At 45.8% G+C, this 20,232-nt stretch overlaps 1 protein-coding gene across 1 annotated transcript in view; it reads right to left on the bottom strand.

Annotated features, from left to right (window-relative positions):
* Positions 1-19,554, bottom strand: part of CLSTN2 (calsyntenin 2) — a 625,300-nt gene extending 605,746 nt beyond the window's left edge. Inside the window, exon 1 of the mRNA XM_010356587.2 lies at positions 19,443-19,554. Coding sequence (XP_010354889.1) covers positions 19,443-19,551 — 109 coding nt within the window. The 5' untranslated portion in view covers positions 19,552-19,554. The remainder of the gene's footprint in view (positions 1-19,442) is intronic.
* Positions 19,555-20,232: the final 678 nt, after the last annotated feature.

Here is a 20,232-nt window from a genome sequence, read left to right as displayed (position 1 = left end):
CAGGACCTGTGAGCATAATCAAATGGTCACTGTTTCACTAAGTTGTGCAGGGGTTTGTTAGGCAGCAATGGATAAGCAAAACACCAGCCTCTTGTATGCCAGGTTTTTATATCCTCAGGCTTACTGTAGCTTTACAACAGCCTCTTGAGCTAGAGTTTAATATACCCATTTTAGAGAGGAGAAATCTGAGTCACAGAGGAGTTATGCAATTTATCCAACATCCTGTAGCTTCTAAGTGGCATTGTGAGGATTCATAGACTACCCACACACAACGCATGGGTCAGCCACCCAGAATTAAGAGAACTTTTCAAATAAATCAGATGTTGTACTTCAGTGACTGGAATTGCCATATATATGTGTGTGTGTGTGTATATATATGTATATATAGTAATATTGCCATATATAGAACAATATTGCCATATATACATGTATGTGTATATATGTGTATATATAGCAATATATATTCTATATTTAATATATATTATATATGCTAACACTCTCCTCACTGAAATAAAGTTACTTGGCTGTCAAAAAAGTAAAAGATACTAAATTCTATCCACTTAAGCTGGGCCATGTGTCTAAGCTAATGGACTAACTCACATCAAACTGCTCAGCTGACAATGGCTTGGTGCACTAAGTCTCTTAGAGAAAGCAGAATTTGTATCAATCAGATTTTTCATTGTCTTCCCTGAAATACCTGAATTGCCATAGTAATTTAGACCTGTGTGCTAGCTATAGTGGATATAGGGGAAGGATTTTTAGTTCTGCCAGCTGTTCCACACCACCAAAGGAAGTGATGAAGACAGAGGTAAGTGCTTTGCAAATTCACTTATAGGTGCTCTGGGAAAACACTGAAAACAGACACTCGAGAAATCTGGCTGTGATCAGAGGTGCCAGATGTTCCCCCAGACACTTAGATTATGTAGGCTGCAGGCACTCAACTTAATTCAACTCATTTCACCTCCAAAGGGTGGGTGCCTGCTATACCCCAGATCTTGGGAAAGGAGCTAGGGCAACCCTGCCCTCAAGGAGCCTTCAGAGTCCTGAGCCCAGAGGAGAAATCACTACCACTGCCAGGCTCAGTGCCTGCCCCAGCTGCAGAACACAGCACAGCTTATTCTAGCAAAGTCTCCTAGCCCCAGATGGATGTGAAGACAAGTTTAAGTGCTGCACACAAACACTGAGAGTTCAATGATTATTCAGTATTCTCCAAATGCCCCACAAAACCTCACAGCTGGCAAGCAAGTCTGACTGGATGCCCAAAGGCATCCCAGAATTGCTATCCTGAAATAGATTTACTGTATAGGTAGATGCAGAAAAGACACAGCAAGTGCTCTACAAAATACTTTCTCTTAGGAAACAACAGGTGCCTACTGGAGGATGGAGGGTTGGAGGAGGATGAGGATCAAGAAACTACTTATCAGGTACTCTGCTTATTACCTGGGAGATGAAACAATTTATACACCAAACCCCTGTGACATGCAATTTACCCATATAACAAACCCAACATGTTCCCCCTGAACCCAAAATAAAAGAAGGGGAAAAAAGCCTGCACACACACACACACACACACACACACACACACACACACACACAGAGCCCTTCTCTTGTTTGTTCCCTCTTAGTTTGGGCTCCATCAAAAGCAGGTCCTGAGGCAAGGATTTGAGCACAGGTATGTAGGAGGTGGTCTCAGGAAATACCAGTAGGTGAGTGGAGAAGTGACTCAGGAAGGGAAGAAAGCTAGTAAAGGCTGGAAGCAAGTTACCAGTGTGGGTAAAACTGGAGCTTAATCCTCTTGGACATGCCTGGGCACTGGTTAAAATACCTTAATCATCCTCCCACCCGAGGAAAGAGGGACGGGGGAGCTGGGATGCTGCTCCATCAGTGCCTGTCAATCATTGGTAAGGACAGATCCTGAAGGCATTAATTCCCTCTGACTCCTGACCTGCCACACTTGGCAAGCACGGAGGGGTCTAGGGGCCAGGGAGAGACCACAGGCAAAGGGCCACTGCTGCTGGAAGTCAGGCCTACCTGCATAAAAATGGCATGAGCAGAAGGGATACAGGCACGGCACTGACAGCTACAAGCACCCCCTATGTCCACACGTACCCTCTCCCCTAGAGGTTCAGGGGGAATATGCTGGGTTTGTTACATGAGTAAATTGCATGTCACAGGGGTTTGGTGTACAGATTGTTTCATCACCCAGGTAATAAACAGAGTGCCCAATAGGTAGTTTCTCAATCCTTTAGGGGAGAGGATCTGTGTGGGCATAGGGGGTGGTTGTAACAGATATGCCCTGCCCATATGATAGAGACTATCTAGTCTCTATTCAACCTGCACCTTACTGAGCCTGATGAAAGGCATTTCCTAGAAGGTGTCAAGGCCAGATATAAGGCCCAGTCCAAAGCTCACATTCCCTCTGGGGAGGAAGTCCCAAATTCTAAGCCACTATTAGCAGGTCCCACCTAACTCAATAACCATTCTACTCCTCCAGTTCAGCACAGTGGGTTGGGGGATAGGGCTGTCTCTTCCCCATTCGAGCTGGCTATGGGTAGAATATAGATCCATTTCAGACCTGATTTTGTGACCACCCTTGGGGAAGAAAGGTCCGCTTCTGAACCTCCTGGTAAAAACAAACATAAGCCCAGTACCCACAAAACTATTGCATCCTGGGACTACCTGAGAATAAGCCCGACCTTAATCACTGCCTAGGAATTGCATGTTGGGAACTAATATAATCCAATTTGGGTATTTTCTACTTGGAAGGTGAGATGACAGTGAAATGGGAAATGAACTGGTAGCACAGGCCTGAATTTATCCTGAAATGGCAGAGATGCAAGAATACCATGCCCTAAGCATCTGTTTTGCTCCCCCAATTTTTTAACAGACATACTTTTGTCTGGCTGTCATAGGCATTTCATAAAACCTCAGGCTTTTATTGACAGGACTTTACCTTTCCAAAGCTCGACCATTTCGGTGAATCAGGATACAAATTCCCTGCAAAGTTAGAAAAGACTCCACGTTCTAAAAAATATTCCCAAGGAACCAATGTGGGGAGCAAAAAACCAAAGCAGTCTCTGAAAAGGAAGCATTTTAGTAAGTCAAGTCAGAAGAGTGGGCATAAGGACATTCTTCTCCCTCCCAAGCTCTTCTTTTTATTGCATACAAGCTGGGTCTGTGCAGGAGCTTGCAGGGAAGCTGTTTTTAAAATTCACAGCCCATCATCCATTATAATTGAAAATATGGTGACGCATAAGGGATGATGTTGATTTTAGAATCAGAATGTCAACCAGGTCTTCTCATTTCAGAAATACATACATCCCTTAGTGCCCCGAAGTTACTGTTGGGCTGAAATTTTTATAAACTCAACTCCAAGTCAAATATTACAGAACTACCAAATGTCACTGAACTACTTATTAAGGGGCTATACCATTCCCCATTAAATCAAAATATTAAAATGCATTTTCATCTCAAAGTTGCTGAAACTCTCTTAGGCAATCCAGCCTCTCTCTTAGAAGCACTTCATGCTTATATGAGGAGGGGGAAAAAGAAACAGCCACCTAGGGATTAAAATAAAAACAAAAACAAAATAAAAACCCTCACCCCTTTAAATTATCCATGAGAACATTAAGGAATAATTTTTATCCAAGAGAATAGCATTTTATCTCTGAAATATCAGTAGTGACCTTAATAAACACTCTAGCCAGTTTGCTGGAGTCTAATCCACTGGACTATAAACATCAAATGATGTTATTTTTGTTCCCTATCATGATTTGTCAAGCTTCTCTTTCCCAAAGGGTGGCAGCTGCTTTAAAGATATTCCAGCCCAATTCCATTGCTTTTCATTTCTTTTTTGTTTATGAATACTTAGTCTAGTTCACTTTTAAACTTCAATCTTATATCTGATCCAAAGGTCATTTTCTCTGGGCCCAGTGTGGTCTCCCCCTCATACCCCCTTACAGTGCTTCTGTGTCAGGTAGAGAAGCAGGTGATGGGAAAGACCACGAGACGTCTCCATGCTTAATTGGCAAAGTAGTGATCCTCCTTTTGCTTGGTCTAAATAATATTCTAGCACATGATCTATGGGCTCCCCCATAGATCTTCCAGCATCCCCCACCAGGGAGACCCTATTCTCCAGAAGATCTCCTTGTGAAATCCTGGCCTCTTTCAGTTGCCCACCAGCTGGTGACATTTTCCTCTTTTCCCCAAAAAGGTCTTTAGAAAGACCTATTTACTGTTCCAGAAGTTGTCTACCCTTTAAGGCAATTTCAGCCTGTAAGCACATATGAGATACTTCTTGGGTACCTCTTAGAACCAGGAAATGATGAGTGCATGTGTGGTGGATGGGTGGTCCAGGCACCTCTCTGCCTGAATGGCCCCCAGCACACCATCTAGAGCTCCACAGTTCTCTTCCCTATACCAGTGGCATTCAAGTGAGTCAGCTGGATATTCTTTGTGTAGCTTTGATAAACCCTGAGCTTTCCAGGAATACAACCATCCTATGAATTGAGGCCAAAGAATGCTTTGTCTTATTCAAAATATTGCCAGAAGTCTTTCAGCATTTAAAAAAGTCACGTTGACACAATATGTCCATGATATCTGAATCACCAAAACAACACACACAGATCTGTTTGCATCTGCAGCTGTTGAATTCACAGTGATTCACATGGTGTTGCTGCTGAACTGGCGACAAGCATCTAATTCACTACTTCCTCTCATATGGTTGGCCCAAGCATTTGTTGAAATACATATCATTTTATTATACATTATTTAACTTTTCTTTGTATTCAATGAAGACATTATATTGATTTGTTAAATTATATAGGTGCATAACAGTATCAGTAAATTTCATTTTAGAAATAATAATGGGGACACTACAAAATATGTGTTGTATAAAGGGGCCGTTGGTTCTGATAGGGTTGAAAGTTCATGATTCTTTACGTTTATTTCCATTATTCACCCTGAAACTTTGGTAAAATTCTGTTTGGTTCAAGTTCAAGCCTTGATATCTAAAGGAAAATGTTATTTCCACTAGAGCCAGAGTTACAGAAAAAAAGGTTTATTCTGTCTCGGCTCAATCTCAACCCATGTAGGGAGTGGCAGAAAGAAAGGGAATTTCAAGGGCACAATCAGGGCTATTAGCAAACTAGCTCTCCCCCATGTTCCTGGGGACTGTGCCTCAGAAGGTGACCCTCTCAACACCAGCCTCAGAGCTTGGGATTTTGGTTTGGTTGAGGAAGACGGTATCTCCCCATGTACAGTGCCAAAGCTTTATCACTCAGAACTGAACCAGCATATCCTTATGGATTACCATAAGGGAATCCCAGCAAAAAGTAAATGTTCTGACTTCAGAGAGACTCCTGTTTGTTCATTTTGTGGACTACATACACAACCTGGAAATCTCAGCACAGCCAAAAATTGGCCCCTCTTCCTGCTGCCCTGCCTCCCTAGCAGTGGGCTCAGAACTCTACAGGCCTCATCACATTCAGCATCCCACTTTAACTGAAGACAAAGCTTTTCCAATTAAAAACTTCATTCTTGCCTCTACACACATAGGCATCTGATATCATAAATTGCAAATTGTTTTTAATGACCTGTTTGGAAAATGCAGCATGTTTTATCCACTTAAAACTTGTAGTCTAGGGTTTAACGGAATGCTGATGGGAGCAAGGAGGACCAAAGGAACGACATGGGAAAGTATCAGATCCACCTGCAGCAGCCGATGGTTACAACCAAATTCTCATCAGTGCGTGACAGAAGATATTCTCCCATAGTGTTTGGTATCCAATGCTACGGAGCAAAGTGGGGGCTTATGTCTATGCTACTTCACTGACAGCAAAGGTAATTTACATTCATTATCCAAGAAGGGTGCACACTCTGGAAATTGCCGCAGAGGTTCGTGACCCTGGGCTATCTAGCTGCCACTCCCCAGCCATAACTTATACCCAACAGGCCCCTAACCCCAGCTGGGCTCTATCTCCCCATCTTGAATGTATCAGCTCATGCCAGCAATAACCAGTAGGGCCCTGCCTAGCATGTTGACCTCTCCTAATCCTCCTGCTCTGCCAGCCCTGATGTGTGTGTACTGAGGAGATGAACACTGGGTATCCCAGGGAATAAAGGAGAAAGATTAGACAAGGAAAACCCCACACACCAGCCTTACATTTCCCCACAAGGCAAAGAGCTGGGTTCCAGGGAGCTCCATCCATCATTCATCCACCTACTTGATCCATAGTGTTAGACCGAGTCTGAGAACCTGGGAAGAAGAAACACAGTCTAGTGAGGTACAGACAGGTGAGCAATGACAATGCAATCGAGTAGTGCCACTGTGGAGTTCTATATGGGAGCCATGTAATGAAGGGAAGGGAGTGCCCCAGGGGATGCCCAGGGATGGATTCCCAGAAATGCTGACAGCATGAGGGAGGCCCGCCAGGATGCCAGGCAGGACAAAGCACAGCAGGAGACAGAGCAGTGTGCACAGCAGACAGAACACAGGAAAACTCCTCCAAGCAGAGAACTGGGTCGTCCTGCAGACGGGGCTGAAGTGAGAGCAGCAAGTGCGGAGAGGGTTCCCCCATTCGTTCACTCAGACGCTGGGCTAGGTGCTGGGCTGTGCTCACACAGAGCTTCAATTCTAGCCCAGGAATAGCTAGGCACCAACTAAGGGCCTTTTAAAACAAGCCAAGGAATGTGGACTGTATCATGAAAGTGGAGAAGAAACATGGGGAATTTTGAGCAGGAGTGACTGTGTGTGTGTATTTGGAAGATCCACCAAGGGCTATGTAGAACTGGATGAAAGAGAGATCAGTCCATAAGCTAGTGGAAAATGTGAGTAAAAGCATTTTACTAAAGACAGAGGGCTTGCTATGAGCCACTACTTCAAAGCAAGTAACCACATTCACACTTCCAATCAAATGGCCTCTTATATAGGAACAGGTGACTTGTTTTGAAGTGGTGGCTCATAGCAAGCTCTCTGTCTTTAGCAAGTTTGGCTGGTTCTGATCAATAAAAGTAGCAATTTTTTTTTATTTTCTTTTCTTCTTTTTTTTGAGATGGAGTCGCTCTGTCACTCAAGCTAGAGTGCAATGGTGCCATCTTGGCTCACTGCAACCTCTGCCTCCCAGATTCAAGTGGTTCTCCTGCCTCACCCTCCTGAATAGCTGGGATTACAGGTGCCCACCACCATGCCTAAAATGTAGCAATATTCTCTAAAGATGTTTTTACTCACATTTTCCATCGAATTGAGAAAATACAAATTGTAAAGCTAGGATGATGATGATTCTCTCTATTATGGGTAGTATTTTAAGGAGTGGCTCCCAGGGAGCAGCCAAACCCTACCTTCAAAAGCAGTCCTTGATGCTACCAAGGACAAGAAGAGAAAGATCCTGGCAGGGTGAGGGCCAGCTAAGGGAAGAGAGGGACAAGAGGAGTGCTAAAGGCTAATGTAACGATTCTGTCTATTCTCCTCTTCTGTTGCAGGGGCCATTGGGACAAAGCAGTGGTGGAATATTTCAAAAGCAAACTCAAGGAAAAGCTACAGTTTCAAGCAAAGATTCTTGGCTGGTCCCTGACTTGAGTTCCTTCTCCCTAGGAAGACTGGAATTTAATTTCTGGAAGATTGGCATGGAAAGGAGGCAGGAATTGTTAAAAAACGGAAAAAATGCAAGTGTGATACAAATGCTTTATTTATGACTTCTAATCAAAATCACAGTAAATTACTAAAAAGTTTTAAATATAATCCTAACATTAATAATAAGCAAGATACAGCCATCTTGACATTTCTGATGATAGCACAATAAAGTCAAAATAATTGGTTTTCCTTTGGGAGAAAAAAACAACAGAAATAAATCTGGGAAGGTGAAATCAGGGTCTTAGCTATGACATTCTTTTACTCTCGTTGTGAGTAATTTTAGCTTTCTTTCCTACTCCAAATGATGGTCCACTCTCCCACAAATAAAAGCATCACAGAAAAAAGAAAACTCTTAGAATATCATGAACTGAAAAGTGAATATTTTTTTCTCACTCTCCAGTATCTTTGTGAGTTTCCTGAATGATAACATTTTAGTTCTTGGCTTTAAGTCCCAATTATTAATCCCTGGAAGGCAGTACTTAGAGGAGAGAAGCTAGGGCAATATGCAGCAAAGAGATGTGCACCAAGAAGTACTGGCAGAGTACAATGTGGTGAGATTCTAAGAATGTGGGCTTAAACTGCCCTTGCATGTTGGCTGGGAGGACCAGAGTAAGAAATTTTCTAACTGCAGAGTCAGGGAGAAGAATGCAAACACTCTAAAATGTTTCTTCTACACTAGATTTCATGTCTTATCATCAGTGATTCATTCCTTTGGGTTAGCCATTGCTCTTGGTAGGTTTGTAACCATCAGCTACAAGGCAGGCTGTTATCTGAGATGCACTCTATTTCAAAGAAGACTGGTTTGTGGAATATAGTGTGACATTGCCCCCAGAAGAGTGCTTGTGCATTTGAGAACTTTAAGGAGCAGAAAGAGTTGGAAAAATGAACATTCAGAACCTCAAGTCACCAAACACATATACAATCAAACTAAGGAAATGTTTGTAGTCTCTCCCCTGAGTCTTCTAGCTCTTATAATGCAAGACTGCTTCCATCCTTTTCCTCTCTCCAGGTGCATAGTTATTTCCAGGAAGCCTGAGCAATAATGGTAAGTGCTCCAAAGAGGCATGGCCTCATAAAAGATGGGGCACTCCTAGTGACACACTACAGCAGAAGACTCAGATCCTCACTCAGGAAACTTTCCTTGAGAAACAGGCTTTTAGGCAGAATGGAGAGTGAGGTCTTCTTCTGGCTGATCCTTGCCTTCCATCTCAGCAGGTGAGGGAGCGGCAGCCTCTGCCCCTCACCAAGACAAGTCTGAGGAGGGACCCCAGCTGAGGAAGATTAATGTCCAGCTCTACCTCCCTGCAGATCCTTGTTTCTCCTCCCAGTAGCATCGCAAGGTCTTGTTCAGGAGCTGCAGTCTGACCTGAGCCTCCAGATGATCAAGTAAAGAGGGTAGAGGTGGAATAGCAGCAAGACCAAGGGACGATGGCCCTCTGGTTGTTGAATGGGGCACTAAGGTCTAGCCACCCATACCCACTTGGACATGCCCTGTCTACCACCAAACCCAGAGTTGCTGGGGTGCATTTTATTAAATAAAACAGAATTTTCCTTACAGCATCTGGCCTAAGCTTCAGGCAGAAGCATCTCCAGCTTCAGGCATGAAGTGACATCCTAAGGGTTTCTTGGCAGCATGAGAGAGAAAGCATGGATATGTACCCATGTTCTCAAGCCATATAAATCTGGGTAAACTGTACTGCTGCAGAGGAAATCATAAATCACACATCCTAAGGCCAGGATTTCAGTATTTTTGAAGGGTTTCATTTCTCCTCCCTACCAACTTTGATATATGTACTTACTTAACAAGGGTCTGGGGAGGGTTAATTGAATTAATATATGTAAAGTGCTTTTAGTTTGAAGAGAATGTGCAATATAAATGGAAGCGTCACTAAAAAGGTTAATCTAATTTACATCCAACACTTTCAGTTCATAGTGTTAATGAACTATATCCTTTTAGAGAGTGATTAATTTATAGAAATGTGATTATTTTTCTTAATGCTATATATGGGTAAGCTTTTCCTATTACTATAACTAACTTTATAGGAGAATTCAGCATTTTATAAATTAAAATAATAAATCAAACACTCCTGTAATGGTTATATTTCATTAATTACAAGGAGACATGCAGTAGATTAACATTTATCTGTTTTAATTAATTTGCTGCAATGCAGCTATCCATGCAAATTGGAAAACGACACATCAACTTGACATAATATTAACAGTTTTGACTGGTTCTTCCTGAAAATTGATGGGCCTGCAGCCACTGCATTTTTTATGTAACCATGGTGACCACCAGTCGTGTGACACATGCAGGCTATACATCAGAGAACTGGGAAGAGACTCACACTAAATTCAAACTTCTCCTGAAAATACAATTAACTAAATTAATAAGACGGTATAAAGAAAGAAAGATGGAGAGTTTTGTTTTGGAGTTTGAGTCTCAAAGATTTCTTAAATGTGACCACCTTGTTTTGTAAGCACGTTATCCTTTCAAAAGGCATCCAGAGCCACTTCCATTTGAGTACTCAGAACTTTCTTGGGTAGAGGTGGTGCCACTGCGTCCTTTCTGCATGTGATAAAGACACAGACCCAGAGGGGCTGAGTGATTTGCCCTGAACCTCACAGCTCATCAGTGGATCTAGGTCACAAGTTGGAGACCATGACCTTTCTTTGATACTCCACAGTGATTTTCTAGTCAGACTTGACTGAGACTCCAAAGTTTTATCTAACTATATAATACAGCAGACATCATAGAAATGCAAAGTGGCTGAAGTCACAAAAATGATCTTTTTTTTTTAACTGGCAATTTTCACATGACAATTTGATGCAGTGATTCTGTAGAAATAAGTCCAACGTTAGCCAATTAAGCATTCTCAGAAGCAATGAGAAAAACACTGACAGACTTTCTGAGTGAGAACTCCACTGGTATCTGCCGGCCTGACTGTTGAATACATTTCAAGGTGGTGAATATTCTCCTGACTCATGTGCAGAACCGAGTATTTTAAACCACTGAGGAGCAAATGCTGCAAGTTGATTTGGGCAGAGAGTCAAATAACTAAAAGGGAATGGCCTGATGGGCAGCTCCTCCCCATGACCAAAGGAAGGAAGCAGTGCTGACGGGAGAAGGTACATGGGCACAGAGCCCTGCAGGATTTGCAGCCAGTGCGGGCAGCAGCGCCTTAGCACCAGTCACCCCCCCAACACTCAGCATTCGCTCTGGGCCTCGGACAGTGCTGGGCAACAGTCATACAGAGGTGAGCAGGGCACTTCCCCCTCCAAGGGCACCCTGGGAGACAGGTGGCAATGGGACCCCTGACAGGGGAAATAAAGGACTGGTGGGTGAAAGACAGAGGAGACTTTTATGCCAGGCTGGAGAGCTTGGGATCTATTTTGGGAGGTCTGGGGCTTCCCTGGAGAGGTTTGTCAGAAGGAGTATGGTTGCCTGTTCTAAGAAGGAGGTTTGGGTGGCAAGGGTGAAGGCAGAAGTTCTCTGAAGATACCTCCAGTCCTGGTCTTTGCTCTGTGAATGCCCGAGCCCCTAACTGAGGTTATGCTAGGGATGGGAGAGGTTGGTGGTGGGTGGCTTTGATGCACCCACCCTAAAACTGAGACGAGCTGATTTCCTCTGGGATGGGAACTGGTAGCCTGTTACAGCTCCCAAACCCAGATGGTGGTAGCACTCCTGAGGAAGTGGCTACAGAAGGTGGCATGAATATTAGATTCTAGATGCTGGTGTATGGTCTGGTGCCTGTGGAAGTAGACACCCCAGGATCTCAAGGCACCATGCTGTTTGGACAAGGGGCATCACATGCAGTAATAACCTGTGAGGGAGGGAAATCTGAGGCAATTCCAGAGTGTTAAGCTATTCTCAAAAACTTTACAGACCTTAGCGTGGAGGGTAAAAGATAGAATTCATGACTGAGATGGAGTTTCTTGCAGGCCTGGTGGGAGTGGCATATATGCTGCCACCCTGACAGCAGTGTAATGGGAGAGTTGGAGAGGGGGTCAAAATTAGAGTCTAGTGCTTTCATTTGCACAACATGCTAAACAAGGCAGAAGCAATGGGAATTGAGGAGAAGTTCTAGATGGTGATGATAGAATAAACCGGACATGAGGAAGGATGGGTTGTGATATTTGTGGAGAGACAAGCATGCTGGAGGACTCTGGGGGCTCTGGCTTGGGTGAATGTATGGATGATGTACCTTTCACCCAAACAGAGGTCACAGCAGAAGCAGTAGATTCTTGGAGGAAAAATGAGAGCTTGGGTTGGGACATATGGGGCTGCGGCATCCTAAAGGAAATAGATACTGAGTGAGCCTTAGGTGAGGTAGGAGGCTCAAAGTGAGCTAGGGAAAAAAGTATTGATCGGGGCATCTCTGGCCAATCTCTGGGGAGGACTGATGTGAGTAGAGGGTCCTGAGCTGGGGACAAGCAAGATCCTGAGAAAGTATTGGAGATAAGTTCCCTGTCCTTAGAGTTAGAAAACTGCTCAGTAGTGAAAGAAATGGGCTTCAAGTGGCCATGTTCCAAAATGTCACCTAGCTCACCACATTGGCTCCCTGGTGCTGGATTGCAATCAACTGCACAGTCTGACCCCTTGTCCTGATTCCTGATCTGCTGCTATATGCCCTATAATGTATATTTACCAATCTGTAAGAGGAGTATCTGAGAACAATACAATGGCCATATAGAAAATCCTGCCATGACAGTAGAAGAAAAGGCAGCCCGAACAACAGTCTGACATCTGCTACTCCTACATGATCTCCTCCCGCCCTTGCCATGCACACCTCTCAACATCCCCTTCTTATCCACTTTGGTATCTAGCCATCTAACATGTTTAAAAGTGTGTATCCTGGCCTAAAATGGAGTCAGAAGAGGGCAATATTTAACCCAAATGAATGACTGTAACAGAAGACCTGTCGGTACAAAGGCCAGCCAGCTGGGATAGTCTTTCTGGTATAGGAGACCCCTGCAAACACATCTGGGACTATACAGTGCAGATGGCTGCCTCCGCGGCTTGAGGCCAAGCATGACAGAGGTGAGGAGGGCTTCAAGCTGTCTGGATGAGAAGAAACAGGTATTGCTCACTTGGAGAAGTGAATCAGAGAGTGAGGTTTTCAGGGAAACCAACTCTTTCAGCAATTTTGAAGTAAAATCCAAATAAATATTCTTGGACAGCAAGGCAACGCCTTCCAGGGCAGCAGAGCCTCGCTGACCTCACCCAGAGCCTTCCTTAAGCAGACATCACATCGTTCTGAATAGGTAAGCCTGTGTGAAGAGGGGAACCCATGCAACCCAGTCTATTCTGAGTTTGTAACCTCAGTTTCACCACCTCTGAACTGTGAGACTTTGGGCAAGTTGCCTCACTTCTCAGTGACTCAGTTTACTCCTCTGTAAAAGTGAGATTGTAGGTTTACCTCCTTCATAGGGTTGGTATGAGGATCAAACCAATGGACATATATGAAGTGCTTCAAGGTAGTGCATGGCACATAGCACGCACTCAATAAACATTCACTGTTTTATTAGCTCTGGAATCTGTATGCAGAAATAATATTTGACCTGGCTGAGCTCCCTCTTCACTCGTGCTTGTGTGCCAATCACTCTTACCACCTTGTATTTACCTGCCCAGTGCAAACCCCTGCCCCCGACATATGCTTCCCAATGCCTTACCCATCCATCAACATCCCTTTTACCTTCTGCATAAATCTTTCCTGACCTCTATTCTTGCCAACTTCTTCCTTTCCTGCAAGGCTTTTGGGCGTCTGTGATGCACAATTTACCATTTTCCCATAAGTCACCAAGTTCTGCAATAGTTTGTGTGATGTGCAATGTTTGCCCTAGACAGAGTGTGAACTCTTCGATAATTGGAACTTGCTTTTATCTTTTTGTTCCCCTCACAGAGAATAACAGGAGGCTGAGAAATAGTAATTGGCTGAAAAGCTAGAGAACAGGACCTAGCGCATGTCGGGAAGGGCTAACTCTCATTCTAACCATTCTCCTCTGACCAGTACTCCCTCTGGCCTCCTGCCTGTTTCTTTCCCAAATCTCAGAGCATGATCCTCTGTCCTACACAGTGCCAGGATCTTCAGCTCAGTGCTCTTCCCCAGCTCAGGCCTCCCCATGGTCTGTCCTCAAAACCTGTCTTTCCCAGGGAACCATTTTCACAGGGTCCAAATAGTGATGGGTCAGATAATAACTAATAAAATAATAATGTGTTTCAAGCTGTTATCTGAGTATCATAGCTTCAGTTACCCCATTTCTTATAGACAAGTATTATCACAAAGCTTGTCAATACCTTTAAAAAGTATGCCTTTCTGTTTTCTTGGGTAGCAGGGCTTGGAGGAAAGTATGAACTGGGCATGGGATCTTTCCTTACAACGCAGATCACACCACATAAGCTCCCCTCCAGAGACCAGAACCTCCCACACCTCTGGCACTGGCACATGGAGATATGCTTGTTTATTTACTTATATAGCAAATATTGCTGACCTTTACTCTGAGCTGGCCCTGCACTAAGTGCCAGTGCTTTTGAGATGAATGAAATGGAGCCCTGGCTTCAAAGATATCCATAGACGAGTGAAAAAAAGTACGTCTTTTTACAAACAAGTCAAGCCAAATGCGTGTGTATGCATGTGCATTTACATTTAGATATGATATTTACACACAGGTGCATATCCACACAAGGAGAGAGAGGCAGAGAGAGACTGAGAAACAGAGAAACAGAGATAACAGTTTGAGCTGAGAAAAGATATGAACAAAGATATTGGATTTCTAAGTGATCAGAAAAAAAATTCACCAAATCTCAGACACTAAAACAACTGAAGAAGTGATCAATAATTAGTCATTGTATATTTATGCCTTTTACATGCCCCAAACTGGGCTATGTGTTCTCTAGGCACTATCCTGACAACCATTTTACAAGGTAGATCTCTGTCTCCCCATTTTAGAGATGAGGAAACTGAGGCTCAAGTTGTCCAAGATCATCTACTAGGAAGTAGTAGGGCCAGGTATGGAACTCAAGTTTTTCTGGCCATATGCCCAAATTTTACTTTATACAGGAGAGAGGAAAACATGTAAAATGTCTATGTCAAGAAATGACAGCACTAGGGATTACAAACAGGTGTGTTCACCAAGCAAATCACTGTGTACTGCTCATCTCACATCTTGAGGCCAGGCTCTGGAGATATCAGGAGAGTCAGGATGAGCCTCTAGCACTGGTCTCTGAGCCCTGAGGACTAGAGTCAGACAAGGAAACACAGGCATGCAGGAAAGCAAGGCAAGTCACTCAACAGTAACCAGCCTAGGAAGGTTCCTTATGGAAGGCCATGTCTTGAGTAACAGTGGAAATTGGGCTGAGGAAGGTGACTTACTAGCCTGCTGCCCAGAGAGTGCAAGAGAGGTAAAGGGTACATTTCGGTCCAAGAACCACAGGCGTTTCAGGATGGCAGCAGGTCAGAGTACACTTTCTGATGCATTGCTGAGGGCTTTTTGGCATTTGTGCTTCAGTTGGAAAAATGACTCTGTTATACCACTAGAAGACACCTGCTACTTACCCAAAGATGATTTAGAACAAGCCACCATAAAAATTCCACACTACCTTTGTCCCTGCAGGAAGTTATGCAGTGTACAATCTGGAATATTCAAGGATGGTTTTTGAATCTGTGGGAGAGAGAATGAGGTGACTGCTCTAATCAAGAACACTGGTCTCCATGGTGAAAGCAAGGTCCGTTTCCCTCACCTCACCTGCATGCCCTTTTAAACAGCCTTAGACACTCATACTGTGCTCTTCTGTGGGTGGGACCACAAGGGCTCCTGGGTAACTCAGAGATACAAACAGCTCAGCTTCCTTGTGGTCCCTAGACCGGCTTTCAAAACCACTGGGAAGACTGTCTGACAAACAGGGGGTACTGGGTATAGTGACCTTTTTATTCTCATCCCAGTCCCACCCCCTCTAGCTGGAGGTCTTGGCAAGTCATTTACCCTGTCACAGAATTTGTTTCTTCATCTGTGAAATGGGCTAACACTGGCTCTGCCTGTGTTTAAGAGTTAGAGATTGCCCATGTAACAGGAATAGCAACAGTGCCTGTTACATACTAAAGAGGGACTCCATACACTGAAATTACTACAATTACACCACACTGTTGTTATTCTGCTCCATCCTCCTCCTTACCTATTACTACATGCTGTTTTTGTAAACCTTGTCTCTGCATTCCCATCTCCTTTACCTGTGTCTCTATCACAGTCAGTACTATACTTTGGACAAATTCTCTCTGCTGCCACTCTCTTAAAATTTTCACATAAAAATCTTCCCTCTCCAACTAAAACAGAAGCTCCTCAAAGAAAGGTAGGGGTGGGAGGGGTGGGGGGTGGCCTTCTGCTACCGGCACAGAAACTTCCAGAGCACTGAGTCAGGCTCTCAGCACACAAGACGGGCACTACAATTGATGGTCTATACTTGAGTATTGTTCCAAATGACCTCTATGCCTAGATGTTGGGAACTTAGAAAGGACTGTGTACCAAGTCCTTGAGGTCTTGGGACCACTGACATTTTGCCAAATTGAGCACAAACATTGAGGTGTTGTCTAGATTGCATTGTCTTCTTTCCCTTGGATAAGACATGTCTTTCTCTGCCTCCAGAAACTCTTTGGGTCCACAATACCTTTACTATTTGGGTCCACAATAGCTTTACTCACAGAACATGCGCATGTGATCTGGTCTCTTCATGGAATCCAAGAAGTATTTATCTTTTTTGAATAGCCAAAATATGTAAGGGTGAAGAGAAGGAGTTATAATTGCCTGGCCACTGTATGATTTCTGAAACTGGAAATATATCTACACTGAAAGTACAGTGATTCTGTAGTTGTCAGGGATTAACTGCTCGAGTCCCAAAAGCAAGAAGCAAGAAGCACAAAGGCAGAACAAGCTGTGCACCACAGACACAACATCTTACACCAGCCTGAAGCTGGGAGCACATGCTTCCAGACAATTGTTTGGAGGGTGCATTCAACTCTGTGAGAAAGCTTGACTCCGGACTCCCGATGTTTTTCTACACATGAATACAGAACTGTATGAAAGAAGAATCTATTTTTTTGTTCAATCTTCACATGCCTTCCTGATTTTTGTGTGTGTGTGTGTGTGTGTGTGTGATGGGAATAACAATGGTATGAACCTTAAAAATGGCAAAGTCAGAGGCAGGGTGCATTATACATAAAACATACAGCTTTATTATTTCAAGCATTCTTCAGAGATCATATGATTTGGAAACATAAAATACAAGTGCATTGTAATAAGGAAAGTCAGTCCTGTAAATACTAACTAAAGTGTCATAATAAATGCCTCTGTTGTAATCAAATATTACACGTCTTGGAAAAAAAAAAAAGGCAGCGGCAAACAGAGCTCTTTGCAGCCCCCCAGTGGTTGGAAGGGGAAAGAAGCGAGAACAAGGGGAATTCAGACAGTTAACTCTCAATCTGCAGGGCCAATAAATGTTTTACCCTGGAAAGACAAACATCTAGTTGTTTGTTTGTTTGTTTGTTTTTGAGACGGAGTATCACTCTTGTTGCCCAGGCTGGAGTGTAATGGCACGATCTCGGCTCACTGAAACCTCTGCCTCCCGGGTTCAAGTGATTCTCCTGCCTCAGCCTCCTGAGTAGCTGGGATTACAGGTGTGTGCCACCACACCCAGCTATTTTTTTTTTTTTTTCTTTTAGTAGAGATGGGGTTTCTCCATGTTGGTCAGGCTGGTCTCGAACTCCTAACCTCAGGTGAACTCCTAACCTCCCAAAGTGCTGGGATTACAGGCATGAGCCACCATGCCCGACCTGACAAATGCCTAGTTTTAACTAAGAAATGAATATGTTCTAAGTCGGATGTTGGTTAAAATGCACATAATTATCCACATAAGGTGAATCATTGAAAGTCTGGGTTTTTTTTTTTTTCTTTTTTATCTCTCTCCTTCTCTTTCTCGCTTACCTCTATGAAGTTCCCCAGTCTGACCTGCGAACTCAGCCTTACATTATTACAACTCACACCAGATCCTCTTCCCAAATGATTTCTTCCTTGTTCTGCACTTGCTGTGTGCTCTTCACCCTCCTTCAAACTTCCGTTTGCAGACATCTGCTTATATCAGTTACTGTGCTACAAAGTGATGGAAAATCTCCTCCCCCCAGCCCCCAAAAAGTAATTTGCCTGTTTAACAAAGTGTCTATATTGGGAAAGGAGGGGGAGATGTTTGGAAGTTCATTGTTTTTTTATTCTTGTCTTCACCAAAACAACAGTCTCTCAGCTTGATCCCTTCATATCAGCCACTTCTTTACCGCATTCCGAGATATTTTCATAACGAGTTTTTCTCTCATGAAATTTCTCATTTCTAAAAATAAAAACTGCCTGTCAAGGATACACCAAGAAAAAAAAAAATGCTGAAAAGAAATAGAATGGCTGCTTATAAAATATTTTCAAAACGATGACACCAAAAGATTTAAAAATTACCGATAAACATAATCTCCCATGTTCTTCTCAAATGTATCATACCTAAGTTATTGGAGGTCCAGTTCCTAAGGCCAGACAAGGCGAACTGCCTGCCTCCAGCTCTCCCCAACCTCCAAGAGTAATGCAGCCTGATAGGCATTCCCTCCCCTAAGCTGGTGGTTAACTGTAGTTCAAAGCCAGCGTCCGAATCAGGCTGTCTTTAGCAGGGAATCTACCTTCTGACAGGCGCAAACCCCTCCGTCCTCTGATGATTGCCAGGTAGGATTTGGGGACCAAGTAACCCCTCATTGTCACCTGGCAGATTTGGCCACAGCCCACAAACCAAACGCGCGCCCTACTTATGAACAGCGCAGAGAATCAACAAGTTATCACTAAGCTGCGAGCCCCAGTTAGGATCTGCCACAGCCTTTCCTGAGCCCACCACTGTTCCCCATCAGCTCTGCTCTTTTCTCGCCTTCCCACCCGCTGCAAGAACATGACCTCCTGTTTCAGACCCGGCCCCCATCCCAGGGCTCCCGGCGCTCCCAGGCAGCTGTCGAAGTCCGGGGTTCGCCGGCTTCCAGGCTCGCCTGACAGAGTCAGGCGTTCGCTTGGATCTAGCTTCCTTCCGGGCGGGAGGTCAAGCTCTTCAAAGGAACAGGGTGGGCAGGGGAGTGGTGCCAGGTTAGGCTCCTCGGTCCTCGGGAGCCAGAGCGAAGTAGGAGAGGGAGCGGGGAGCCCGACATCCAGCGCTTCTTCCGGACCCCGCCGCCCACCCGGAGGGCACGCGTTCCCCGGGGAACCCGAGCCGCCCTGGGGGAGCCTGAGGAGTGTCAGCGGGGCCTTCCTTGGAGCCTACAAGTTTCCACTCCATTCCCGAGCTGGGAGTTGGCAGACAAGTCACAGCCCGGCTCCCTCCTTGAAAGCACTGCCGCTGATCCTTCCCTCCCCCCCACGCCCCACTCCGCCAGGCAGGAACAGACACCTGCTTATCCCCGCAGCGCGCCAGCGCCCTGCTCGAGCCGTCCCTGGACCAGAGCTCGAAACTCACCCACTGCGCTCCCATCCCGGCACAGACAGCCCTCAAAGTTGTCCGTACTCCCCAGACCTCGCCTTCTGCTTGGCCCCCGGACCCCGCCCAGGGGTTGGGCCGGCGTCCGCGGGTGGACCTCTCTGGTCCGCGGCGCATGGACCTGACTTCGGGGATCCAGGGCGCACAGAGGCCACAGAAGCTGCGGCAAGGGAGGGTGGGCAAATCCAGCGTGAGCCTGGGTCCTTGCCGCTTTCACCCTCAAGCCTGCCCTGCCTCCCTCCTGGGAGAAGAGCAAACTTCCCCAGCACCCACCTTTAGCCGCGAGGAGGCGGCGCTGCCGGCTGTCCCCGCCACCGCCGCTGCCGCTCCCCACGCCCAGCGCCAGCAGGAGCGGCACCCAGTACAGTCGCCCAGACAGCATCTTCGCAGCCGCCGCCAACGAGCTGCAGCCGCCGCCTACTATCCGCGCCGGCTCTCGCCTCCGGGTGCCTGCCGCGCCGTGGGCCGCCTCGCCGTGCCCGATGGGTGCGCTTCTAGCGCCGCCGCCGCCGCGCCGCTAGCTCGCCGGCAGCAGCCGCGCTCACTGGCGCGGACCCGGAGCGGCTCCGGCGCTCACCCCGGGACGGCCCGTGACGTCACGGAGGGAGGGAGGTGGCTCGTGCATATTCATGAACGCGGGCACCGGCGCCGGGTTCGGCGCTCCCAGCCCCAAGGCCCCGACCCCCAACTTTCCTCAGCCATCTCCACTCTCCGGGGCGCTGTCCAGGTCCTCCTGCCCCAGTCGGGACCGGGCCCCCAGAGGACGCTGGTGGGCGGCTGCGGGGAGCCCTCCAGCCCGGCGCCTCCACTCCGGCTCTCCGAAAAGCTGCCGCAAGGAATGGAGGGCTCCCCCAGAAAGTGGTCACCCGAGGCCTGAGGGTCGTCTGGGGTGGTGCGGGGGACCCTGTCCTGCCATGCCCTTTGAACTGGTATCTGGGCGGAGAGGACTGGCTGGCGTCGCTAAGGGTCTTGCCCTTGGCTGGGTCTCTGGGCGCTCTACGTCTACTGGTCTGGGGAGGGCGCCAGGCGCACACTAGAGCAGCGCCTAGTGGTGCTAGGGGTT

The sequence above is a fragment of the Rhinopithecus roxellana genome, chromosome 1 (genome assembly GCF_007565055.1).
Source record: "Rhinopithecus roxellana isolate Shanxi Qingling chromosome 1, ASM756505v1, whole genome shotgun sequence".
NCBI lineage: Eukaryota > Metazoa > Chordata > Mammalia > Primates > Cercopithecidae > Rhinopithecus > Rhinopithecus roxellana.
Note: the sequence above shows the minus strand (reverse complement) of the source record. Positions and strands in the feature narration are given on the sequence as shown.